Source organism: Vigna unguiculata, chromosome 3, assembly GCF_004118075.2.
Source record: "Vigna unguiculata cultivar IT97K-499-35 chromosome 3, ASM411807v1, whole genome shotgun sequence".
NCBI classification, from domain to species: Eukaryota; Viridiplantae; Streptophyta; class Magnoliopsida; order Fabales; family Fabaceae; genus Vigna; species Vigna unguiculata.
In genome coordinates this window covers 11631206-11659171 of record NC_040281.1, presented here as the reverse complement: position 1 = coordinate 11659171, position 27966 = coordinate 11631206, and the positions used below count along the sequence as shown (strand labels likewise).

The 27966-nt window shown below is 32.0% G+C and overlaps 3 protein-coding genes across 3 annotated transcripts; all 3 read right to left on the bottom strand.

Annotated features, from left to right (window-relative positions):
* Positions 1 to 26: 26 nt before the first annotated feature.
* On the bottom strand, positions 27 to 7479 carry LOC114177993 (methylmalonate-semialdehyde dehydrogenase [acylating], mitochondrial). Its single transcript, XM_028063639.1, has 18 exons — positions 7254 to 7479; positions 7033 to 7130; positions 6419 to 6490; positions 6151 to 6312; positions 5982 to 6060; positions 5724 to 5878; positions 5450 to 5513; positions 3012 to 3091; positions 2662 to 2727; positions 2365 to 2415; positions 2120 to 2271; positions 1572 to 1662; positions 1340 to 1420; positions 1177 to 1254; positions 1043 to 1078; positions 694 to 816; positions 336 to 426; positions 27 to 225 (listed from the first exon to the last, which is right to left on the bottom strand). Exons 1-18 carry the CDS (start codon positions 7276 to 7278, stop codon positions 116 to 118), a joined length of 1614 nt encoding a protein of 537 aa, XP_027919440.1. The 5' UTR covers positions 7279 to 7479; the 3' UTR covers positions 27 to 115.
* Positions 7480 to 13041: 5562 nt separating this feature from the next.
* On the bottom strand, positions 13042 to 14362 carry LOC114176741 (probable myosin-binding protein 6). The gene has a single exon (XM_028061874.1). The coding sequence runs from the start codon at positions 14008 to 14010 to the stop codon at positions 13168 to 13170; it is 843 nt and encodes a 280-aa protein (XP_027917675.1). The 5' UTR covers positions 14011 to 14362; the 3' UTR covers positions 13042 to 13167.
* A 9002-nt stretch (positions 14363 to 23364) lies between these two features.
* LOC114179803 (L-type lectin-domain containing receptor kinase IX.1-like) lies at positions 23365 to 25860 on the bottom strand. Its single transcript, XM_028066264.1, has one exon. It carries the CDS (start codon positions 25686 to 25688, stop codon positions 23532 to 23534), a length of 2157 nt encoding a protein of 718 aa, XP_027922065.1. The 5' UTR covers positions 25689 to 25860; the 3' UTR covers positions 23365 to 23531.
* Between the last annotated feature and the right edge of the window lie 2106 nt (positions 25861 to 27966).

The window sequence follows — 27966 nt, the reverse complement described above, 5'->3', positions numbered from 1 at the left end:
TATGCAAAAGAAAAGAAACATAAAGATCAGAAAAGGGAAAGAACAAAGCATAACATTTTATTGAAGGGAACAAATGTTTCAGAAGCATTATATTGCACACTCAGGCTAATCAACATTATTTTTGAGAGGTTGGCATTGCCATGTTAATCTTGCTACCATCAGTTGAATCCTTCCATTGCTGTGTTATTGTCTTGATCTGTGTATAGAAGTTAACCCCAGCCTTGCCTGTAATTCAATAAAGCATAGCAAATTCAAAACAAACATTATTTGCCTAAGCAAATTCTCCAAAACAATGTATTTAATATAAATAACTTTGGGAGAAATCATTATCGTACCATAGAAGTTGAGATCACCGGCAAACGATGCCTTGTTGCCAGTGAATGAGAAGAAGGGCAAAGGAACTGGGATTGGAACATTGATGCCGACCTGGTTCAGATGCAGTAACAAGTCATTATCAATGAATAAAATAACACTGTCAAAATATATTTGTTTGTTTATTATATAATCAACAAATACTCAACTTGGAAACTTGAGCAAGATCTTACAAGATATTTTGTAGATGGAGAAAACATGATTGATACTAAGCTTAATATGAGCAATATGAAATTAAGCTTAATGAGCAAGGGTATTAGAAAGAAAGAGTTACAGAATGTGTTGTTATCTGCTAATACTCCTCACTTAGGTAAACATTACCTGGCCTGCCTCTATCTCAGTCTGAAATTTCCTTGCAGCAACACCAGAAGTGGTGAATATAGAAGCACCATTTCCGTATTTGTTACTGTTGATAATGCTTATGGCCTCTTCCAAGCTATCAGCCTGATGAAGTTCAAAGACCAAAAAAGAACACTTTATCAGCATGTGTCAATTGAGTCAATGAAAAATTCAATATAATTGGTCTAAGACATGGAAATGTTTTCTAGTTACAAATAATTTAACACTGGTTAGTTGTTCCTAAATGGGAAACCTTTTACCGAAAATTATACTTTTGTGATTCTTTTAATTGAAAATAATGCAATTCTAAGGATGAAACAAACAGACACACCTCCATGAAAAGGAGAACTGGGCCAAAAATTTCCTCCTGCATGTGCAATGTCAAAGACAGTCAAGTACAATAAACATCTAAACTTCAAGTTAAAGGGAATTCTTTTAGAATACACTTAAAAGTTATTCAGTAACCTTGTAGCACTCCATGTTGGTTGTGATATCTGATAAGATGGTTGGGCCAATAAAATTGCCAGATTCATATCCTGGAACCTACTTGTCATGCATGTATGAATTCGTTACTACAAGAGAAATTGGTTGTTACATTACTTTCAATCAGAATGTTTATAAAAGCTACCACAATATTTCTTCCGTCCAGCAGTAATTTGGCACCACTTTCAACCCCAGATTTAACTAGTTTGTGTATTCTCTCCTTTGCCTGTGCAGCCAATAAAATTATCCGAGAAACATAAATACAAATAGCTAAAATATGTTTCACAATTGGCAATGACAGTAATGCCTGAATGATACACAAGATCTTTGCTTTCAAATCCAATGTGGAAAAAGTAGATTTCCAATCATAAACAAACCTGCTTGCTGATCACTGGACCAAGGTCTGTATCAGGTTCAGTTCCCGCATTTACCTTGAGAGCTTTCGCACGCTCTACGAGTTTAGCTTTCCTGCACAAATATTGCAAATGTTGCAATTCTTAAAAATTGCCGAGTACAACATTGAAATAAATTTTCTAAGGACAAAAAATATTGAAGTAAACTTCCCTTCACATACGTTTCACAAGGAAATTCACCAACTCAGAATAGTATTTCCTTAGAACAATGTTCTCAGAATTATTAAAAATGATGAATATAATTAATTGGTCATACTAACATTGGCATTACAATAACCATATAAACAAGCTCTGATTATACGGTCATTGCACAGAACTTTCTCTATGGAGAAGTTAGATTGTATCTTTGTAGTGCAAGGGTGATGATTCCACTTGGCACATGATAAAATACATTGAGAATTCCAGATCATTTTGAACAACCAAATAAAGGAACTTAAACTTGCTCCAAGTGTAATATGTTACTATAAAAGTCGCAATAAATACGAATTAACTCAAAACAGAATAGATGATACCATGATTTTGCGTCCCCAACGAAAACAACTGTGCTGAGAGCCATACATCTTTGACCAGCAGCACCAAAACCAGCTGCAACTAAAGCATTTAGAGTAGCATCAACATTTGCATCTGGCATGACAATGGCATGATTTTTTGCTCCCATGTTAGACTGCAAACAATAGTGCAGTTGCCCAACTTCATATTATTGCGTTGCTAAACACCATCAATTTTACGAAAGGGAGAAATAAACTACCACACCTACCTGAACACGTTTCCCTTTAGCTGCTGCTCTTGAATATATGTGCATTCCAGCCTTTGACACAAAATTAGAACATCGTATAAGCACACACAGTAATAAAAAGTGGTCTATTATCTGAAAAATCTAAGCATTTAATCACGTGATTTTGCTCATCCATCTTTACATTTAAGACAGTCAAGCCTCAAAAAACATTAACTTTTCTGACAAATAAGGATTGCCTTTGGGTAGTTTAAGGTCACCGAAAGAAGAATGACATAAAATCATGAAATGGAGAAAACAAACAAGTATCAAATGACTTACAACATTTGAACCAACAAATGATATGGCTTTGATGTCATCATTGTCGCAAATAGCATTCACAATATCCTGCACCAGTTGAATGATTAAGAAGATCAATCAGTAAGAAAAACAAAGAACAACTACTGCTTGAGACATTGACACCTTCTCAACTTGGAACAACTGTTTTAAGAGTAAAATCAAATTTATGATGGTATCAACAGTATAAGTACAATGTTATAAGCAATTAGTAGATTTAATTTAAAACTTGAATACATGATGAAATCACCAAATGCCAACGATTCCTTCACTACCTTCATCTCAAGAAATAAGTGACAAACAAAAGTTCAATAAAAAAACCAGGTGATGCATACATGGGTTCCATGAACTATATTTAAGACACCCTCTGGCAAACCAGCCTCCAATGCTAATTCTGCAAGCATTACAGAAGCACCTGGAAAAATACACCATATTTCAGATAATAGCCAAGTGATATCTTATTAGGGGGTCTGAAGCAGAGATAACACATCTGACGTTACATTGAAATTTATTTCTTCCCATTTCATATGAGAGCAAGAAAGATGAACGATAAAAGTGGGCTGGTGAAGCAAATTTTGTGTCCTAGGACTTAAGAGTACCTGTTGACTTCAAGTATTGAAGACCTTCTCTTTATATTTTGGATTATCATTTTACATGCCAAACATAAAACGAATGTGGCATCTTGTTTTGTGTGTTTTATATTTAAGGATGCGTGTTTTAGTTTTAGCTAAGATCACGCTTAAGGTAATAATTTTCTTTATATAGCCATAGAATTAAAATAAATCATTTAAATTTAACTTGTTTGCTAAAAAACATAACATGGTAACAGATTTCACTTGGTTCAAGTTGTTTAGTTTTTCAAAAGACACATATTGGTTGATTGCAGCCAAATGATAATCGATTACAACATGTATTGTGGTTCTGTCTGAATCTGGGTGCTCTGTTTTAATAGATTACAAAAACTCAATCAACTACATAACAATGAGCAGCTCAAATAAAGCACAAAACTTCGATTTAATCAATTACCGTACCATCTGATCAATAACACAAACTCGGTAATCAACTTCTGGGACAATAAAAAATGATTTAATTGATGAACATCATTGGAAAAAAAATTGAATTAATTTCGGCTCAACTCCAGGCGCTTCTATAGTTGTTTTAATGGATTGCCAAGGCTTGTAACAAATTAAAACAAGTTTTGAAGTGAGAAAGCGACTTCTAACTTCATGTAACAGATTAAATTTTGAAATCTTATTTTTCTATATAATAGATTAATTTTCTTCTTTAGAACGCAAGAAGCTACATTTGCAAGAAAATTTTTCTTAAAGAAAAATTTTAGAAAGATTTGAATAGTGTAAATCAGTTTCCACGTGATTTCTTTCCTTAACCTTGTTAATTTTAGTAGGTTTCAGTTCTTGCGATATGTTTCTCGAGTTGTTTGAAGAAGGCTTCTGTGAGTGTTAAGACAGTCTTCTTGTAGGGCTCAATTGAGGGAGTCTTTTAAGATTCTTGTGTAAAGAGTGTTTTTATACTTTGAAACTTAATAGTTGAAGGATTTGACTAATGTTGTCAAAATCCAACTGGATGTAAGTCTGAAATAACTGAACTAGCATAAAACATTTGTGTCCAATCTTTCTTACTCTTCTCTTGTATTTGAGGAATTGTACTGTTGAGTTAATCTTCATTGAAAATAATCTCTATTCTTGTAAAAGCATAAGATTTTTCCTGTTTGTTTTTCATTTAAAGCACTAGGAACTTGGATTTCTAGGTTGATTTCATGAAGAGGGGATAAATTAGTTTCAAACAACTTAATATTTCCAAAAAGATTTCATAAAGATATGTTCAACCCCTCTAGAGCAATTACCTTGTAATACGACAGCTCATTAAGGGTAGGAAGGAAAAAACTAACAGATGGTGATAATACTCACTGACTAGGTGGACAAGGGAGACCATAGCTATCATGAAAATTAATTAAGAATTTTCCAAAAAAACGTAACATCTGACAACGTTCTCTTAACCAGCACAATCACAAACAAATTACAGTAAGATGACCAACATTAAGCAAAATCCTTGCCTGTCAAAAGACACCAATGTTAAGTTAATTGGGTGTTGACTTATTTCCTTTTCATGCTAGATTAACATCGTCTTCCTCATTTACATAAATCATAGCCAAAAAATACGTTTATTTAAACGTAAAGGTTAATAAGAGAAAAGGGTGTTAAAAAATTGTCAATAATTCTATTTCCTGGAAATTGCAACTTGGTGTCTTAGTTATCATTTCAAAGATATGCAATTTTCAGACCTTAACATAAATCAGATAAATGGCCGAGTGACTAAGATAGGTACAAGTTCATTGTTACTAACCTTAGTTCGTTGCAAATTTGTAATTAGGGGGCTGGATGATAAGAAATAAGGCAATATGCCTTATTTCATAAGAGGGGGATATCTTTTACTTTGAGAGGATTGGGAGGCAACCGGAGGTGCAAATCCTCGAAAGTTCTGCAATCATAGTCTAATCAGGGGAATTTCCCCCATTTTCTCTATTAATTTGAACCAGTTTCTATCAGAGCGCAAAATCCTTTACACCTACTGAGGAGGTTACAAATTAGAGGCAATTATATTATTCAGAAAGTTTCCAACTCAAGGTGTACACAGAATAGTTCAGGCTGACACCATAAGCTTGCTTTGAACGACTAACATAATAAGACTATATTTTTCCAGTATTGATAGACAGGGGTATTCATAGATAACCAAAATTAATAAAAAAGGTCACCTGGGTCTTTCTCTGATGGTTTTAGAACAAAGGTGTTACCACAAGTAACAGCCACAGGGAACATCTGCAGATGATATACATTCAGAATCTGTTATGCTGTCCATATTATGTACATTTCATTACTTTGAGAACTAAAAACATATTCAGGCCAAAGATTTTGGTTCATTCTATAGAGACATTTTCTATCTCATGCATGCTGATATGCATAACATGCCAAGCAAAAAGTAAAGGTGAATATGAAATATATTCACCCAAAAGATAGAAGACTGCTTACCCACAAGGGAATCATTGCAGGAAAGTTGAAAGGACAAATACCAGCGCAAACACCAAGTGGTTCCCTAATACTGTAAGTATCAATTCCATGTGATACATTTGAAACATATTCCCCCATTTGTAGAGTTGCCATCCCACAAGCATGTTCCACCACCTCTAAATGACAAATATATATTCAGAAGTTGCATTATCAAAATCTATGAGCATAATTATTATCACACAACAAAATCTTCTCAAGCAGCATATTAGAAAAACCAACCTAAACCACGAAATACATCTCCTTGTGCATCCTTCAACGTCTTTCCTTGTTCAGTGGTCACATTCAGGGCAAGTTTGTCCTAAAACAATTACAAATATTGTGCTCCAGTATGGGTGTTTCTTTGATTTAGAATGAACGTGAGAGTCATAGAATGTTCTAAGATGCTTACCATATCTCTGCGTATAAGCTCCTGAAACTTCAACATAACACGTTGGCGTGTTGTAATTGGAGTGTTACGCCATAATGGATATGCCTTCTTTGCCGCAGATACAGCTGCCTTAAACTCTTCATCCGTAGACAAAGGAACTTGTGAAACAACTTCTTGGGTTGCCTGCGATAAGATTAAAGATATATAATAATTCTGCATTTTACAGAGCCACAAAAAAAAACACACAACTATAAATGCAGTATAAATCAAACGAAAGAAAAACACTTACTGGGTTTATAACATCAATGACAGATGATGATTTTGAGTCAACAAAACTGCCCCCAATAAGATTTGGAACCCTCTAATGGAATCCAACAAAAAAGAAGGGCAATCAGATGTTAAAAGAATTAATTAACAGAAAAGGTATGTAAGTCAACGAGGATACCATATATTGAATTATGTAAAAACCAATTTAACCATTTACGACCAAAGAACAAGAAGAGAATCCAATCCAACAGATTGGTCCATAAAGTGTGAGTCTCATGGCTTAAGCACTAGTAGTTTATTCTACTAAGGACTCTTAACAGACTTCTTTTCAAATCCTATTCTGAAATTTCTTATGACCTGGTAATGAAATTACATGCAGGACCTAAAGCTTGAAAATCACTTCAAGACTTCAATTTTGGACCACTGTAGAGTAATTAAGCCAAAAAGATAACCCTTTATGCTCCACTTGACCAGATAATCCTAAACTCCACAAACTTTAAGCAAATATTATATATGTATATAATTTTTTACACTTTTATAAAATGAAAAAATCAGCAGTAATGCTTCGATTCTTTTTCAAAAACTGGTGTACTTAAAAGATACCCATGAAAGCAAATATTCCAAGAAAAAACTTACCGGTGGATTGCTCTTACTCGAAGATGGTTCGACAGCAGTTGAGAAATGGGACCTTCCCGATGCAGAGATCTGAGGCCCCAGAAAGTTTAACATTCTCGCTGCAACAACAAAAAAAGGGGGGGGGGGAAATTAATCATTTCTTCAATCAATTCCAATTCTAAAACTTCAACAGCGCCTGTGCATGTGGGCATCTCAACAAAAGAGTACGTGCAACCACTTACCTCGTCGAATCGAAAGTCGCAACATCCTCGTTTGGATGTTCTATGAAGCTTGTTTGAAGAGATTATGATTGATAATTAAGACCACAAACCTTATTTTTCACAACGACGCCTCAGCCTTGAAAGTGCAAACACTGACCTGTCAGTGATGGAGGTGGAGGCTGTGAAATATATAAAATAGAGGAAGAACTAAAGGACAATTCAACCGATAGAGATGCCAAATCAGATTCAGTTTTCTGCTATCAAACGTATCATTTAATTCCCTATTTTTTAATAAAATTTATAAAACTCATACACTTAATTTATGAAAAGGTATAATTAGTCATTTGATATTTTAATTATTTAATTTAGTTTAATTTGGTCTCCTATATTAGTTGGTTGAATTTAATACTTAAATTATTTAAAATAATTTAATTTGTTCATTTTCATCATGTTGGAATTAATATTATTTATGTACATGTATCAAGTCATAAAATTTTTAAATTTGTATTTTTTTTTAATTTTTAATTTTTAAATTTTTCTAAAAATTTGTAAATTGTCACGTATTATATTATTATCGTACCACGTAATAATTTACATTCATAACACGTGAAAATGGTAATAGTTTTTTTCAATTTAGTCTATTTATTTATTTTTTGTTTAATTTAGTGCCTAATATTCTTTAAAACGATCTAATTTTATTCATTCAAATGTGAGACCAAATTAGTAATTAAACTTAATTATAACTTTTATATATATATATATATATATATATATATATATATATATATATATATATATATTAAAATATTTTTTGAATTTATATATCAAATCACTACACCTAAGTATTCAAATTATCTTATTTTTTACAAGTGTAAAAAATTACAAAGATAAAAATGTAAAAAATAAATAATTTAAGTATTTAGGTGAAGTGATTTGATGTATATATTAAAAAAAATTATTGTAACATGTATATATAAATTGTAATTAAACTTATTTACTAATTTAGTCTCAAATTAGAGAGGACAAAATTGGATCGTTTTAAAAAAATAAGGTACTAAATTGAACCAAAAATTTAAATAGAAAACTAAATTGAAAACAAATATTACCACTACCACGTGTCATGACGGTAAACTGACACATGGCACGACAATAACCTGACACGTAACAGATTATAAATTTTTAGAATAAAAAAAAATTAAAAAAAATCAAAAAATTTCACGGCTTAACACGTGACATGTACGGACATTATGTTAACTTCAACTTAACGATAGAACCAAATTGAACCCTTTTAAACAATTTAGATACTAAATTGAAACCAACTAATAATTATGATACCAAATTGAATTAAACAAAAAAGTAAAGTACCAAATAAATAATTATACCTTTATGGAAACTAAAATACGGGCATGGTAAAATATTGATATTGAAATATGCTACTTTTACACAAATAAATAAGTTAAAAAATATTAAATAACACTTGATTAGAATAAAAAAAAATTAAATGTTAATAAAAATATTTATAAGATTATTGTATTAAACTAAATATTAAATAAATGCCTTAAAAGCGACCTGATATTATAGAATCCATAAAAAAATAAAATTCACCTTATAAAATAATTTATGTGATGAAGATGTTCTTAAAAAATTGGTTTTTTAAGTCTTAGAAAATTGATTTAAGAGTAAAAATAGTTTTAAAAATGATACTTCTATATTTTATTATTTAAAAGTTAACTTGTGAAAGTTTCTTTAAAAGAGTTTTATTTTATAACAAGATTCATTTATCTATAAATTTATTATCTAAAAATTACTCTATCCTTTCTCTAAAGTCTTTAACTCCTTTCTCATCTTTTTCTTTAAAGATATGAGCACATCATAGAACTTTTGGTGAAGAGAGTTTTAAGACTGTCTTATTAGAATTTCAATACAGTATTTTGTTCCTTTTTTTTACCTAAGTGGTATTTGGTTTGTATGTCCCATAGAACTGGGGTGCATGTGCTATTAAATGGCTCTCGGTATTTCTATATTTTCTAACGGTCAAAAAAAAAAAAAGCAAAACAAAGCATACATTGATTACAAGTGTTAACTATTTAACGTGTTAAAAAAAATCAAAATTGACTAAAATTAATAAAAATTAGGATCTAATTAAATATAAAAACTAAATAAAAACCAAATTAAACAAATATGACAGAAAAAAAAAAGAGTATTTAAACTTTTATTATATCAATAACAACTCTTCCAAAACTATATAATAACAATTACACTATAAAGAGACTTTTAGGCTGTGTTTGCTTTAGAAGATGAATTTGGAGAAGAGTGTGAAGATTGATTTGTGTAGATTTGAATGGATGAATATGTATGTTTTTTTGAGAGGATTTAGAAGGTAAAATGAGTGGATTTAGAGATGAATTTTGTGAAAGTTAGTGAATGATTTGAGTTATTGATAGATTAAATAAAAAATTATAATAAATCAATTTTGAAAATTACTAAACTACCCTTTATAATAAAATTATATAAAATAATTCTTAAAGTAATTAAAAATATTATATTTTAAAAACTATTATTTAATAAATTTTAATAAAAATAAATTATATTAAATTATTATTATTATTTTTTAATAATTACTATCACTTAAAATAATTATTAATATTATTACTATTAATTATTATTATTATATATATATATATATATTATTTAATATATCAATTTTATATATATATATATATTATATATATATATATATATTATATGAATATTATTATTAATTATTATTATTATTAATAATTGATAATAATTAAGAATTATATATATATATATATATATAGGTAAGAATTATATGTTTGACTTTGAATATAATAAGGTTATATGGGTAAATTTTTCATTAATCCTCTCAAATCTTCTTTGCAGTAGAGGAATGAATTTTTACCCTATTTCGTAAATCTATCTACAATCATCTTTCAAGACGAACATAAATTACTTTTGTAATCCATCTTACAATTCGGTGCATTGGAAGGATCCACTTATGCGAACACACCCTTAAGCTACTAGTTCTTATACTTTTTATGTTTTTGCATTATTTTTTTTATAGATTTGTGTAAAACAAAGAATAACTAAAACCATAATCAAGGGTGAATTAGTTGAAAAATTATCTTTACAAATTTTAAAGAAAATGTTGCTTAAACTATTGATTATTGGAGGAATTCAATGTAGTAGCAAATGAATACAAAGAACAACCAAAATTTACGATATCAAAACCGGAAAACTCAAAAACCACACAAGAAATTTTTTACCAGTTTAATTCTTCTTAAATTAACATCTAGTTAATAAAACCTGAACTAGATTTTTTTTAGTGAAAATTTTGAATCATCCAATTACAAAAAACACCTATGTAACTATAATCAAATATACAAATCACTCCAATTTTCAAGAAAATTTATAAAGATAATGAAAACACTCGATGACCGGTTACACATCAAACAACAATGCACAAATATACAAACTCAAATTTCAAAAAAATAAAATAATAAAGATATCACTTGATATGACAAATTATACAATAAGAATCCAATAGCGCCCATTTTTGATTAATCTTGAACACCTATTTTTTAAACAAGAAATAAAGTGTAATGCTCTAAGAAAATTCTTCTTTAAAAAGTCACTAAACTCTTAAGAATATTGAAAAGTGTTCTCATATAAAACTTGAAGACTTCTTTTCTTAGAACAGATCGAAAATATTTGAGCTTTGACTAATATAATCAATTATAATCGATTATTATATTCTTCATGTAATCCATAGACTATTTTATTTTAGTCCGATAAAGAAATTTGTTATAAGAAAGTTTAAGTGAAACGAATAAATCTCAAGGGATTGGACAAAAAACCAAGTTAGAAATTTAATTTTAACTTTAACTTTTTATATTAAAGTTAGATCGTAAACTCAATCAATAATATTCTCCTTCATTTGTCTCTTTAACACCACCACCTTAAGTTTAGTAGTGTAGTCATTTATATTTTCCTTTTTGTTATTTCTCGCCCATAGACATTTTTGCTTTCAATTTCATTAACAAATTATATTTTAAACATTCATTTAAGTTTGTATTTTAATCTTGAGAGTTTGATGCAAATTTAATTAGGATGCAGACTTATGAAATTTGAAGAGTCATATTAAGGCGTCATATAATTACACTATGAAATATTATGAGGGTTAAAAATTTATAAAATTTGTAAAAAATGAGAGATATAAGATATATGATAAATATAAGAAATATGTTGCAAGAAAAATTTATTATTTTATTTTATTCATATATTTTCTCTCTTTATATATATATATATATATATATATATATATATATATATATATATAAACAAACAAAATGTAACAGAATATAAAGTCAAATAATTTTACATGATTTATTTTAAAATAAAATTACAAAATTATTAATTCGATTTTTTTTTCTTTTCAAATACGGATTCAAATGAGTGTGAACTCAAGTGAAATAAATAAAAAACATAATATACCCATCTCACGTTAAGATATTTCTCTACCAACTCTTTCAGGAGCTACCCATATTTTTTTTTTCAGGAATTGATGATATTTTGTTATTGATAACTTCTTTCTAACAAAAAGTAAAACATGGGAGTTCCATTCTTATTTTCATAAGAGATGGAAATATAGACAAGATTCTCAATATCCTTCTCCATAAATTAGAAAGAATAGTTTATACATAAATTAATCTATAAAAAGTTTCTTATATAATCTCTTCAAATTCTACTTTTTAATTTATATATAAATTAATTTTGACTTGTAAAAAAAACCATTCCAATTTTTTCTTATTTTTCTCCCACGTCTATGTTAACTTGTACTTTGTTTTGTAGCTTTAAGAAGTGCTACCCCCTCTTCCCTGACCGAGAGACGGAGGGAATACGATACGTTTACACATGCAATTAATTCCATCTTAGGAAGTTATTTATGCTTGCAAGGAGGTGAGCTTCTTCCCCAAACCAACAGAGCAAAACACAAACGCCAGAAAAGGTATTTTGCATTGCACATACAATACTGGATATCATGTAATTGCAATCTTGAGTTGAGACTACAATGACCTTTGTTTTCTCAAACAACTAAAAGAATGAATATTATTTTAAACAAAACACCACCAGAAAACCACAAAGATGTGAACGTTTCAGTTAAGTTGTACCTCTTTCAAGAATTCTTAAACGCATATAATGATCAAGCTTATTGATATGAACCTCTCCACTATAAGCATAATTGTAATACAAATATACAGATATCACTTGTGCAGAAATATATTCGAAACACCAAAGAATATATAATGTGTAATCGTACTCACTACCAGTGAAGTGGCTAAAACTGTACCACAAAACATGATCACACCGACTCTGGCACCCAACCGCATGCACATAATCACCAACCATTAAGTGTTTCATTAAATTTATTCACACAGTCACAAGTAATTCTGAAAGTTGAGGCTAACTTAATACGTCCACTACAAAGAATCCTTGCAGTTTATGTAAGTAAAGCTAAACTTTCAGATTATGTGGCTTAGATACATTATTGTCAACAGCATCAGAACAAATTCTTGCACGCAAGTACTTCAATCCAATTCTCAACAAAGTTACAACAATAAACCCGAAAGTTAAGAGTGTAATCCATCATTTATACTCAAGTGCATTCAGGATACATAACTAGCATCCTACAAGGTTGACTCCTAGCAAACAATGTATGCTTTATTGAATTTATTCACACTTATAACATTGAACCTAAAATTTGAGTATAATTCACGAGCAAAAAATAAAAAATATATATAGGCCTTCGATATTATTAATAATTAAATTATGGTTAAATACAATTTACAATTGGAAACCAAAACAGGTCTATGTAAAGGCAATTGATTTGTATATAACAAACAAGCTTCAGAACTTACAAGGTCTGTGATTCGGTTTCGGGAGAGCTAACTACAGAATTATCATCACGATCCCCATCCTCCTCCTCATCATCATACATGAAATCTCTACTCACTTCAACTTCAAGTTGTTGTATATCCTCGTCCCTCATAAACTGCCTCAAATCGTCCCTACAAATCTCCATCTGATCCTCCAATTCACATTTCTGAACCTCGTGTTGCGTGATGGTCCACTGCAATGACTCAATAACCTCCTGGTCATAGTCTAGCTTTTGCTCCGCCATTCGCCGGAACTGCGTGGCTTGAATCTCTGCCGCGCTCTTCTCATTCTGCAGCCGCAGAATCATCGCCATTGCCTCCTCCGCCGACGAGGCAGCCGCTGTCCTCTCCTTCTCGAGGTCCGCACACGCCGCATTGGCCTTTAGTCTCTCCATCTTGACGAGACTTTTCAGCGTCATTAAGTCGAACACCTCATCCTCATTGCCACCCTCCTTCTGGTTTTCGCCCTTCCCCTCCGACCCATCTTCGGAACCCACATTGGCTCTGCCTCGGGGGCCATTGGTGCGCCTCCTCATGGAGGAACTGGACCTGGTCCGGCGCGTTTTTCTCAAAGGCGCGGTCTTTGGCTTAGAAACGCCCCACGCAACTCTGTCGAGGCAGAAACGGATTTGTGGTACGCCTCCGGAAGTGCAAAGGAATCGAATGGCGCTCTTGGAGTTCCAGCTGAAACGCCAAACCTTGAACCAAAAGGTGATCATCAAAAGGAGGCCTATAAAGTTGAAAACGCGGGAGAGGGAGCGGAGAAGGACGAAACCGCATCCGAATTGGGTGAGAAGATTGAGGGCAGGATGGAAATCCATGGGCAGCAGAAGGAACCTCTGATGCAAGAGAAGGGAGGGAGAGTCTGCATCTGAGGCGGGAGGAGGCGGAAGGAATCGATCAGAAGTGGCCCCAAATGGAAGAAAGAAGGTTGTGATGATGTGATCGAGGGCGTTGTTGCGGTGTTGGATGGAGGAGGAGGAGGAGGGAGGATGGTGGTGATGGAGGAAGTGGTGGCGGACAAATAGAGGTGTTTTGTGTGGTCATTTGGACCATTTCAGAGATTCTTTTCCATTACAATCCAACATTCGTGTCATTGTTCCTCTTCTTAAATTTCTTTCCAAAATCAACTTCCTCACAAAATATTGACCCTCCATGTTCAAATACAATCTTCCATTGTTGCTTGTTTTATATATAGTAAGTGGCATTAAATTATGCACAGTGCTTATTAGGATCAAAGGATTCGTGTCAATCACCCTAAAGCTACATTCAATATATATATATATATATATATATATATATATATATATATATATATATATATATATATATATATATATATATATATATATATTTATTTATTTATTTATTTTCATTTTATCTCAGTCTCCACACCAAACATGATTCATTTAAAATAAATTGATAATACTATGATATTAAATGTTATAGATAATTAATGTTTTTTAATATTTAATGTTGAAGATTTGTTTCTTGATGTTATTCACTTTCAATTATTGAAATGATAAGAAGAAGGGGTTTTATTGTATTATTAAAACAAAATTTGTTTTTATTTATATTTTTCATTAAAAGAGGTATTTTGCTTCCTATTTTTCTTTTTTATCCTTTTTATTTTATTTATCTCCTTTCTTCTAAGGTGTACTCCATTTATTAATTTTTCATAAAACAGTTGAAGTTTATTTTTGCATACTTTTTTAAAATTATGCAATAGGATTAAAAAGAAATTTTAGAAAGGAAAAATAATTCTACTATCATAGAAAAACAATATTAGATTTTAGATCTTCGTTTCAATATCAATTTTTATATCCACATCTTATTTCTGTGATCACTTTTAAATTTTTAAACGATGATGGAGAATGATCAATCGCGAGACTTATGCAACTATGAAAGGTTTTACTTTTATGTCTCTCTTGCTATTTATGATTTTGCTTTCTATTAATTTGTGTTATATTCATTTACATTGTTTGAGTAGAATTTTATTTGGGAAAAAAGAAATTATGAATAACATGCTCTATGTATGATTATTATGTTTTCGTCTTATATTTGTTCATATATTGTCACCATGAGAAAGCATGACAAAAATAATCACATAAAATGAAACATGGAATATGCAATTACTAACTTTTCACATGTATCTTATGTGTATTGTTGATTATTAAACAAAGACAAATTTCGATTGTAATTAAAATATCATTATTATTTATAGATTCTATATTAGTCTAATGAAATTATCCAAATTCATAAAAAAAAAATAAAGGATAAAATTTGGTATTTAGATTATCTAAGCAGTACATACAGTAGGATTGAGCATGGATTGGATTTTTAATGATCGAATCTACATCCGTTTTAGATCCAAATAATTGGATTAGATTTTCAACCCAAATACGTTTTTTTGCAAAACCAGTTTGGATTTTTTTAAAATCCAAATCCAAATATTTGGATCAAGATTTAAATCTAGTCCAAATATTTGGATTAAGTTCAAAATCCATAATCCATTTTTTATAAAATAAATTTAAATTGAATTTTCTAAAACTTATGTCCGTAAGGCCAACATGACTTAGTCTGTACAGGTCGTTGAGCACGACTCGTCTGAGTCGTCAGGCCAACCCATCTTAGTCCATTTGAGTCTTCGAGCCCGCCGTACCCATTTGGGTTATCGGGCCCGCCGTGCCCATGCGGGTCATCAGGCCCACCTAGCCTGTTTGGTTCTTGGACCCGCTTGGCCCATTCAGTTCTTTGGGCCCATTTGGCCCGTTCAGGTCTTTGGGCCCGCCTGACCTATTTTGGTCATCGGCCTGCCTGACCCGTTTGGGTCTTCGAGCTCGCTTGGCTTGTTCGGGTCTTCGGGTCTACGAGTTCGCTTGGCCCGTTCGGGTCTTCGGACCCGCCTGACCCATTCGGGTCTTCGGACCCACCTGGCCTGTTCGGGTCTTCAGGCTCGCCTGACCCCTTCGAGTCTTCGGGTCTTCGGGCCCGCCTGACCTATTCGCATCGTCGGGTACGCCTGACCGTTCGGGTCTTCGGACTTGCCTGGCCCGTTCGGGTCTTCGGGCTCGCCTGACCCGTTTGGATCTTTGGGCTCGTCTAGCCTGTTTGGATCTTCGGATCTGCTTGGCCCGTTCGGGTCATGAGGTCTGCTTGACCTGTTTGCATCATCGGGTCCACCTGGCCCGTTCGAGTCATCGGACTCTCCCGAATTTTTCGAGTCGTTGGGCCCGATTTACTCGTCCGGTTTGTCAGGCCCTCCTATCTCGTTCATATCTTTAGGCCCGCTTGGTCTGTACAGGTCATCGACCAAGGTCCATCCAAGTCTAAATTTAGTCTAGTCAATCTCAACCTTTAGTCTAACCCAACTAAAAATTTAAACTGAAAATTTAGATTGGACTTTTTGGATTATCCATATTTGAAAATCTTGATTTATAGAATGGATATCCAATCCATAAAATATATAAGATGTAGATTAGATTGAAATTCAGATCCATTAAATGGATTTTAAATTGATTGGATTTTTAATAAAATGGATTTTAAATGGATTGAATTTTTAATAAAATGGATTTTAAATGGATTGGATCAAAGCAAAAGTGGATTGAATCAAAAAAATTAGATTTTTTGTGCACCTCTAGAGCATAAAAAGAAATGGTGGAATGATGATTTACGTTGTACTCTTTGAAAAAAACATGTATGTGAGATTGGTCAATGGTTTGTTTTCACCAATTTGTGAAGAAAGATATACGAGTTTGTAGGCTAGACAATCCTTTCTCATCCATGCCAAGTTAGTGAGAAATGCTAAGCACACAGACATTGGAAAATTGGTTGCTTTGTTTTTTATTGGACTAACCATCACTATAAAAAATTATAATATTACTAACGATTAATATTTATCAATAACGAGTTAAATCCATTGATAACATGTATGTTTCGACATAATACCGACGATATAAATTTATCAGTAATTAGCTCATATATAAAAATTATCGACAAATTTAAAAAAATTATTGATAAATATTGATGACTAATGTGAGGGATATTCAAATTACTACGGATTAATATGTTAGTAACTCTATTATATACAAGTGTAGAATTATTTATTTTTGTTTCCAAACAAAACCTGTCAATATAATAAACACAACCCAACAAAAAATATATTAAAAATTATTAAACTAATAATATTATATAATGAAAACTCATAATAATGAAATTATTGATCATCTTAATATCTTAAACCCAATAAAAATGAAATTTTAAGTTCATAGTATATGTACTTGACTAAATATTTCCCCCTATTTCCAAATAAATGCAATTGGTTCTGGTTGAGCTCCAATAAGTTCAATAACACTATCTTCAAATGAAATATGAATATGTAACTTATAATTTAAATCCTTTAACTTTTGGTAGTTGATAATGTACTTAAACTATAAATTACTCATTAAATCAAGTTTGATTTTTCTCAATTAATAACAAATTATTCATTAACGAAATTGTGATTCCATACATAATAAAGACATATATGGGTGTATACAAACTCATGCATAGAATCTTGCAATACAAAAACTAGCAAACATAGTAAGAAAAAAAATATAAAAAATACTAAGGACAAGAAGAGAATAAATCTAATATAAAAATACTAAGAAAAAAGAAAAGAAAACTAATCTAACATGTTCACGGAAGAAAGAAGATAGATCACAACAACTAAAGAATAACAAGGAGTAGGTATAAAAAGGAAAAATAAAACAACAGAGAAAAAGACAGAAATGTGGGTGAGTGATATCAGTAATGTATTGAGAGAAGAAAAATAACATGAAAGTTAGGAAAAAGGGAATAAGGAAATTAAATTTAAAATGTTAAAACTATTGCAATTATGACCTCTCACTCAACAACACACTTGCTCACCAAAATCTAACCATATACATTCCCAACAGTTTTCACTAGGTGACCTTTATGTATCACTCAATGATAGTTCTCAAGGGTAGCGAGGTTAACAACTCCTCAAATACCCTCCGACACCAATATATTTTTTTAGAGAAATTGAAGTGACATTACGTCGGACACGTCAATTAGTGAGAAGGATTTTTGAACCATTTCAAGATTTTTTTTGTTTTTATGTTACAATCCAATATCTGTGTATTTTTAGTGTGTGTTTGGTTTCTGCGTTAAATTGTCGTAAAATTAATTTTCTAAAACAGAACCTATATATGTTTGGTTTTCAGAATTAATTAAAGGGTAAAAATTTATGTTGAATGAGAAGCAATTAATGCGTTGGAGAATTATTCAGCTAGAATCAATTCTTTAATATTGAACCAAACATACCCTTATTCTTTTCAGATTTATTTCTATAGTCAACCTTGAAATTTGAATCAAAATTGAAAATAATATCAAGAAAAATATAGCTTATATTCTGAGAAAATAGACCATGAACATATTTGATATGGTTATTTACACTTGTCTTACTTTCCTTTTATTCTTTGACTTTGTTTTGACTTCTATGCTCATTCGGCCAAGATGATATGATATCCATCATCGGTAATGGACAACCTTTCTGTAGTCAAACTTGTAAATATGTAATTAGTTAATAAAGAAAATAAGTGCTTTGAATTAATAAAGAACTTTACGTGCACAAAATGAGAACAATAAATATGTCTGATACAAATTAATCGATGTTGACTTTGCGTACTAGGTGGAAATGTATGAAGTGGAAATATCGTCAAATTCTGAACCGACAACAAACAAACTAGGATTACATTATATCGATTAGGAATCACATACCCCATGTCAGGTATAGTCATCCGCTTGTCCCGATTAGCTTGTTTGTAATTAATCAAACTATAATCAAACAAAATCATAATTTTTTTTTATTAAATAAGTTTCAACATTAGTGTATAGAAGTCATACCCCTGATGATGAATGGACTAGCAAAGACTTTCTTAGTTCTTCTAGACGATTATGGCCTCTAACTAATGTTGCATATTCATCTCGCCACTAAGTTCTTTGTACAAATCATGTCTGATTAGGAGCCATGACTCCTCACCCATCCCCAACAATGCAGCAATGCATCTATACTCACAATGACCATCAACCACTACATCTACAACATCCACTATGTAAGATTGACAAATAGGATAGAATTGTTCTAGCATGGGTATTATCTTTTCTTGCATTACACCTTTGGCCTTCAATTTGTTTTCTTCATTTGCAACATATGTGTCTTGTCTTGAATTCTCAATGAAGGCGCCAACATGCTCAAAATATAAGGGATCACGCTTGGTTGACTTCTTAGATCAATGACTTTTAGGTGCACCTTTCGTTTTAATTTTACTTATTGACGACAACATCGATGTCATCGAAGGACAAACTATGTCAAGTAATTTTTGTTTGATGGTCACTTTTCCTGCAATGTCAACATCTTTGAAATGATTGAGCACCAGATCAAGTTCCCTTTGAATAGATAATTGCCCTTCTGGTTGTGAAGAGGACACATTTGAGAAGGTCAACCTAGTCCACATTATATGAATTTCTTGTAGAGGAATCATCCCAGGGTTATATCGTGCTAATTCATAAGCACATGGAAGACCATAAGTTTGTCTCAGAATGCAACTACAAAGACTAGTATCAAATTCTATTTTCTTAACTCTTTCTAACTCTGGAGCAAGGATTCCTAAGGCAAATCTAGAAACATATCCCATTAATCTTTTATAACTCAATGCCTTGTAAGAATCACTTATCAGATTAAGACTTCTTCGAAAGACGCCTTTATTTCGTTATGTTTTAAGATAATCATGTTGTGAATTTCATCCCAACACGAGCATAAGTCTCCCATACTACTTCCAAGAAATTTCTTGAGGCTCTAGTAAGCAGACTCAACTCTGATACAATTTTTACATGGCATCACATAAAACCATAAATAAATAAAAATTGAATAAATAAGATGCAAACATACATGTTTGATGTTGTATTCCCTAAATGCAAAACTTTGTTCGTCCAAGCCTTGACAAAGTATTTCTTATAAGGAATGATTCACGAGTCATTAACATATTCAAAGAATAGATGCCATGACTAGCAAACAAGCTAAAAGCGATTAACACAATCGTTAAACTTAAACTCATCTTCAGAGTCCATAACATTCACTACTCAACCTTGTCTCAGTAGCGCTCAACACCAGATTTTGCAAACTGAATAGCGCTCAACCCCACTTTCCACCGCTTAGCTTTGTGGCACTCAGCCCTAGTTCGCCATCGCTCAGCCTTGAGCAGTTTGATAACATTATGTATTTGAAGCACTAGGCGTGATTCTAGTGATGCCCGACATGGGTATTTGCTTCAAAATCAATCTTTTCTTGTCCAATCATGCTCCCTTGAGTTCTTGCTTGTTTTCTTCCACCACAAATGTTTCCTATTAACTTATTTAACACACTTAGAAGAGAGATTAGAGGCAAAACAAGCATAAAACAAATAAAACACAAAACAATACAAAACACACTAAACTTGAGGATAACAAGATAAAAGTTAGGAAAAAGTTGATTTATTCATGACAATAAACATACAAAAAGAGGTAAAAACGGACATTATCACCACCCTCGGACGTTATAAAGAGACCTCTTAGCCTTTCAAGAGCGAAATGAAATTATTTTGTCCTTCACTTGATAAAATTGCAAACACGGATGAAAAAGTTAATCTTGTTGATGTCACACCAACAATCTCAAGCAATGGCAACCGATGTTTGTTGGTTTTGTAAGTACTATCCATTAATAACACAATATTAAATGAATTTAACAACTTGACGACATCAGGATGTGTCCAGAACATGTCGCTCACCACCTTACATTCATCAACACATATACTAAAATAGATATATTTATCACATTCCAACGTCACCATCAACAATTGTTGTAACTCGGTGAACCTCTTAGTGATCGTTTATACCTATATCTTGCATTGTATGTTTGTTTCATAAAACTGCATTAATAATTATTGAGGTAAGAATTCATTTAGTGTTTAACTATGAATTTTGTAAAATTAAATGTTTATTAATTATTCTTAATTATATATATATATATATATATATATATTCCTAATAAATTATAATTATTAGTAATATAATTAATTTAATAACTAGATACATCATTTACATTTTTATTTGAAATTATTACATCAAAAATTAATATTTATATATGTATTTAAATTGCTAAAATTATTATTAACATTAATAATATTCTAGTTTTCTTAAAAATATATTTTTTTCACTAGGTTAATATTTTATGTTGCAAATAATTTATATTGACATTAATGATTCATATTATTTTATAATTTGAAAAAAAATTATTAATTGAGTATACACATTTAATTTTCAAAATTCTTATTTTAAATTATTAAATATTTTTTAATACATTTCAGAAGTAAAAATTAAAAGCCTGCATAGAAATGGAGTCTTGAAAAAATCGATTTTCACCAGTGAAAAAAATAAAACGATATTGTGGTAATGAAATATAAGAGGATCTATATTAAGGTAAAAAATAACAAATAAATATTGATTTATGGGTTGGCTATAGCGTGATGCCCACGCCCATTAATTTCTTGGCAGCCACGTCCGCGTAGTACTTGTTATTAAGGATCTTGATCTTGTCCTCGTCATTGTCCACGTCCTGGTTCAATCTTAATCTCAACTGAACCATCTTGTCCTTTTCATTTCCAAAAATGCCTCTGAAGGCAAAGAACAAGAAAAATCAGCAGCAGAACCAGCAAAACCCAGGCAACAAACAAGATCAGAAATCAAAATCTTGGCTTGACCTTCCGAAGAATTTGCATGAAATCATAGAAGAGAACCCAAATCTCCACAAGAACATCAATGTTGGTGGCATAATCAAGTCATGGAGAACACCACCAAAGCAATGCAATCCACATTCCAAACTCCCTTGGATTCAACTCTCCAACCCTGATGCCACAAACACTGAGAAGTACCGTAGACACGTTGCTCGAAGTGGCTCCATCGAAACTTCATATGCATACATGCCCTTTGGGTGCTGGCGTAGACCCTTCTTCAGAACACTGCCAAGGTGCCCTTGGAAAAATTATGTGGGGTGCTCCAATGGCATCCTCATAGCTGAAGCTGAACCACTTTACATGTACAATCTGTGGAATCCAACTCAGAGAGAAACGTTTCGTCTTCCTTTGTGGGATCCCAAGGTACCAATTAAACTCGCTGTGCTTTCTTCACCACCTGAAGATCATAATTGCGCAGTTATGATCCTAACAGGAATTAGTCAACCAGCTTTTGCATTTTGCAAACTAAAAGTAAGGTCTAACGGTTCATGGATAACACCAGAGTCTCAATGGACCATGCAAGATTGTACCCTCACCGAGCCATTAGGGAGCCAACAAAAGGTTGTGCAATTCACTAATGCAATCGGATTTCAAGGAAAGTTCTATGCTTTAAGTGTTCAGGGGAGTCTTGTGGTTATTGAAGCCGTTGATTCTGTTGCTAGAGTCACTGATTTAAGTGGCACAAGGATAGTTCCTTCGGTTTCTTCAAACCATTTCAGAGAATATTTGGTGGAGTCTGAGGGAGAAATTTTGCTGGTTTTTATTTTATCAAGAAAATCGAGGGTGCATGGTGTGGACGGTGTCGAGGTTTATCAACTGAATACGGGTAGACTCTCTTGGTTTAAGGTGGAGAGTGTTGGGGAAAGAGCAGTGTTTGTGGGAAGTAATTGTGGTGTATCTGTGTTGGCCAGTGAAGTAGGATGTAGGAGGAACTGCATCTATTTTAGACACCCTGTGGCTGATGAATGGACCGTCTATGACATGGAATCAGGTAGCGTTTTGTGGGGCAAATCCAACAAAATCATCTGCAATTTGGATTAAACAAAGTGAAGAATAAATTTTTCAAGGAGGATAAAACATTGATATGGTTGCTAGATCTTTTAATGGTTTTGTTAGGTTCATTTTTGTGTAAATTTTAAATCTCATGTTGACTAAGGAAGAAGAATTTTATTGTTTTAAAGTGTTTGATTGGAGATGTCAGCTTCTTACTAATTGCAAGAGTTGTCTCACAACTCTTCCAAATAAGTCAAGTTTACATTAATTTCTGCTTTTTCTTGGACGCTTTCTACTCCCTCTTCTTATTCTCCTTTCTGTGACAATGAGTTATAAACTAGTCGTGGCAGGAAAAAAAATAGAGAACGATATTAGATCTGTTGAAGAATCTTTTATAACATTACACAATGGCAGGGCCAGATTTAGGCTTGAAATTGTAGGAAGAACATACATATGATATGACAGAATTTCACTAAGAAAAGAAAAAAAAAAAAAGATGAATAGAAAACGTATCAAACTCAGTAGGTATGCAAATGTGCAGCTGTTGGAGTAATGATTTCAAGAGTTGTGGTGGATTGTGAGGATCCTGTGAATACACTACTGCTTGAAGTTGAAGACAGAGGTTGGTTATTCGCAAAAGCATGAGTCCTAGAAGCCATAGAACTGAAAGATGCATTATAGACTGATCCTCTTTGTGTGAGAATGGGCAATGGAGCTTCAAAATTAAGCATCTGAACAACTTGCCTAATGGTAGGTCTCTGGAGGTACTCTGTGTGAGTGCACCAAAGCCCAACTATCATCAACGTCTCCATTTCCTTCTCATCAAAGTGTCCATATAAGCTTGGATCAGAGGCTTTAAGGACTTCACCAATGCTATGGAGTTCCAAAACCCAATCCACCAAATATATCTGTTCTTCCTTCATATTAGATTCAATTGCTTTTCTACCACATGCTATCTCCAAAGCCACTACTCCAAAGCTGAATACATCAGATTCCCTACTAGCCTTGCCTCTTGTGGTAGCTTCAGGAGGCAAATACCCGATTGTTCCTGCTAAACCAGTTGTTTTGGATCCTGTCCCATGATCCATTAGTCTGGCTAACCCAAAATCTCCAAGCTTTGTGTTAAAATTAGAATCCAACATAACATTGCTGGATTTTATGTCTCTGTGAAGCACACATTCTTCCCACTCTTCATGCAGGTATAACAATGCTGATGCCAACCCTCTGGCAATATTATATCTCACCTTCCATGTCAGCAGGCCTTTTCCCTTGAACAGATAAGAATCCAAGCTTCCATTTTCCATGAACTCATAAATCAGCAGCAGGTCCTCATGCTGATGGCACCACCCAAAGAGTTGAACCAAATTCTTATGCCTCAGTTGACCAAAGATCTTTACTTCAGACATATACTCTTTCACCCCTTGTCTAGATCCACGAGACACCTTCTTGATGGCAACATAGGTGTTCAACTCTCTTATAAATCCCCTGTAGACGGCCCCAAAACCTCCCTGTCCTATTTTGTTTTCTGTTGCGAAGTTATTAGTTGCTCTGGCCAGTTCTTCATGGGAAAACTTCTTGGGTACAGAGACTTTTTCGAAATCATTGTCCATAGCATGGTCGAAAAGGGAGACATCTTCTCTTCCTCTAGTCCTCAGCATCCATCTCACAAGAAAAGCTACCCCCAAAAGAGCAATTAAAACACCTACTCCAAGTCCAACGCTCAGCCCTATCACCAGCCCTCTTTTGCTTCCACCCTTGTCTTGTTCAATCTCCAAACTAGAGTTGAAGGACCATGAACTAAGAGTATGTTCCTCATAAGTGTATCCTGTTGCCGAAGAGAAACCAAATTCAACCCATTCAGGTAAGATATCACTCAAATTGACCACTGCGAACAAGGTCTGTTCAAATTTGGAATTATTCTTATATCCAGTGAAGGTGGCACTTAATCTGTTTGACGCAGATTCAAAAGTAATTTCAGCATCATACCCTCTTTCATCCATGCTAGTGTACCACTCTGTAGTGTGAGTAGTGTTAATAGCATTGACATCGATACCCACATGATCATATTTCGGATCCCAGTCATTAGCCATGGTATCAAATTCCACTGCTACAAAAGGATAATCCTTTGCGTAATTTTTAGTCCTCAGTTGCGTACGGCTAGCGAGACCAATACCACTTCCATCTATTTCAGAGTCTGGAAACTTTGGATCTGCGAGAAAGAAGGTGATTCCATCTCCCGGCTTGGTTTCATTTCCGGCGTTGATGGTAAAATAGAATTGGGTAGTGAAATCTGCAACCTTTCCTGAGCTCTTGTCCCAAAGATGCAATAATTTGTTATATACCACTCTACCATAACTATCTGGCTTAGGAATGGTGAGTTGGAGGATTCCTTCCTGAGCTTTAACATCTCCCGAGAAAATGAAGTCGTTTACAGTGTAACCAACTTGCTGATAGTTGAATTCTAATGAAGCTGCATGAGGTGTTACGAGAAGCAAGAGTGTTAATGTTACATGAAAAAAAGCATGTACATAACTTTTCTTACAGTAGCAAGATGCTGCCATGACTGGAGAAATGATGTTGGGTGCAATGGAAAATGGAATACCACAAATATGGTTTTGGTTGGGGTAGGTGCTTCTGGAGTTGTAGTTAATGATACTTGTTTTGTTGTTTAACATTATTGTTCACTCTTTTACGATTGAATGAGTCAAACACGGGGGAATGAACCCTCTACGAAAAGAAGGATGAAAAATGGAAGTTTAATAGCTATTTGAACCACCTTGTGTATTCCATGTGAAACCCTCTAAATAGCAATTCCACCGAAATTTCTCAAGTTAGAAACATGATTTCTAGAAAGAAATTGCAGGTCATTTGTTGTTTGGAAGTGTTGTGTTCACTCTTTCGTCCTTGGTCTAATAAATTAAAAATATACTTCGATACATATTGCATTGACTTGAGAACATATTTTATAAACAAAATAAGGGTCAGGTACGTTTTAATTCAAAACCTAAATTAAAATTTGAGAATCTTCAAATTTAAAAAATGAATAGTAATATTTCTTTTAATCTAGTAATGTTACTTTTTTTTTCTTGTTAAACCGTGTTTCAACATGACATTTAAACTAAAAAGTCAAGATTCAATCTCATTTTAAAATGCAGTTAACATGCCAAACAAAAAAAAAGAAATAATATAATTAGATTAAGAAAATATATCTATTCATTAAGTTGGATGATCAAAATATACCAAAGTTTAAAACATAAATCAATTCTAATTTTACGTCAAAGTTAAAAATTAAAAATATATTTAATCAATAATATAATTTTAAAAATTTAAACTTTTATATTTATAAAGAGATATTTATAAGGAAAAAAAAACAAATAATAGTGATAGATGATATCCTTTTCTAAAAAAGGATGATGTGATAGGTAGAAAGTACTAAATTTTAAGTTTGAGGTGGTCAATGCTTCGATTAATTAATTAATTGAAGTTGTCAAATTACACGTAAAGAAGTCTATAAAAGTTGTTGGGGACCGCTGAGTTTAATTGAAGTTATCTTCCACAACTACAACAAACAAATAAATAAATTAATTAAGAAATTTCCAACAAAAAAAATGGCATTTACAATATCCCACGGTTCCTCTTACCTTGTCAACGGCTGAATTCCATGCCATTTCTTCAAGCATTTGTAACCAAATCTAGGTATCATCTATCACATATTTGTCACTTTTTATAAGGAAAAAACCAAACAGTAATGTAAAATATGCTTATATGCTTTTAAGATTAATATAATAACTACAAAATATGTTTTTTAATTGTAAAAAAATAATGAATATTAATAGCTGATGTAAATTTGTTGGGGTGTAGAGATATCATTATCTGTTTTAAATTAAAAAAAATAAACAACAATATTTTTAAAAAGACTAAATTGAAATTAACATATTTTAGATACATTGAAAATATTTTTTTTATTAAGTAATATAAAACACTTTAGCTTGATATTTTGTTCGTGCAAACAATTCATACCATCAATTAGAAGTTATTGTAAAAATATTATATAATATAATTAATTACAATAAAAATTAGCAAAATTTTCATGACAGACTATAATTAAAAGACTATACGATCATATTACCAAAACAACAAGTTAAAATAACATATTTTTATATATATATATATATATATATATATATATATATATATATATATATATATATATATATATATATATATATATATATATATATATATATTTAAAAAGGACATCTAAAGCAATTGATTTTACTCTCCGAACTTTAATTTTCTGTTTGGCTTTAACGAGAAAAATAAAGAAAATAAAAATACTAAAGAAATAAGTTGAACAAAAGAGTAAATAGTAAAATTGAATATTTAGTAATTTGGTAGAGTAAAATAGATAGGAAATAATAAGAAAAATCATTAAAATTGCGGATTTTATTTAATTTAGTAAAAGGCAAAAATATAATGGAAAAGATAAAGAATAGTAAATCTCACAATTTTTAAGATTGTTGTTTTTACTCCTATACATATTTTATTTTCATTTTTACCCATTTCATCTTTCTTGAAACAAGTCATAACTATTTGTTACTTCTAAAATGTATTATACACCATTATTGCACCCTAAAAAAGTCAGGGATTAAACATTAAAATATTCTGGCATCTAGGCCTCAACAATAAATCTCAATCCCTGTAGTATCCAGAGAAAAAATTGGACGTTTTCAATTAGGTTGAGTAGGGTCAACGGGTAACAGATAAAATGATAATGATTTTAGGGAATTTTAAATATCTACAAAATTGTAGATATATTTTAAATTTTAGTTTTGATATTATATGTTTTTATTAAAATATAATAATAAATTATATAAGTTTATAGTGTATTACAAACATAAATTATTAAGATCATTTGATGTGATTTTTCTTTACTACAAATTTAGTTAATTT

Excerpts from the sequence above, each read along its gene's own strand:
- LOC114177993 (XM_028063639.1), bottom strand. The coding sequence starts at position 7,278 with ATGTTGCGACTTTCGATTCGACGAG. Across the intron at positions 6,491-7,032 it reads CGAGTAAGAGCAATCCACCG|AGGGTTCCAAATCTTATTGG; the intron begins GTAAGTTTTTTC and ends GGATTCCATTAG. Across the intron at positions 427-693 it reads CTGAGATAGAGGCAGGCCAG|GTCGGCATCAATGTTCCAAT; the intron begins GTAATGTTTACC and ends CATCTGAACCAG.
- LOC114176741 (XM_028061874.1), bottom strand. The coding sequence starts at position 14,010 with ATGGATTTCCATCCTGCCCTCAATCTTCTCACCCAATTCGGATGCGGT.
- LOC114179803 (XM_028066264.1), bottom strand. The coding sequence starts at position 25,688 with ATGTTAAACAACAAAACAAGTATCATTAACTACAACTCCAGAAGCACC.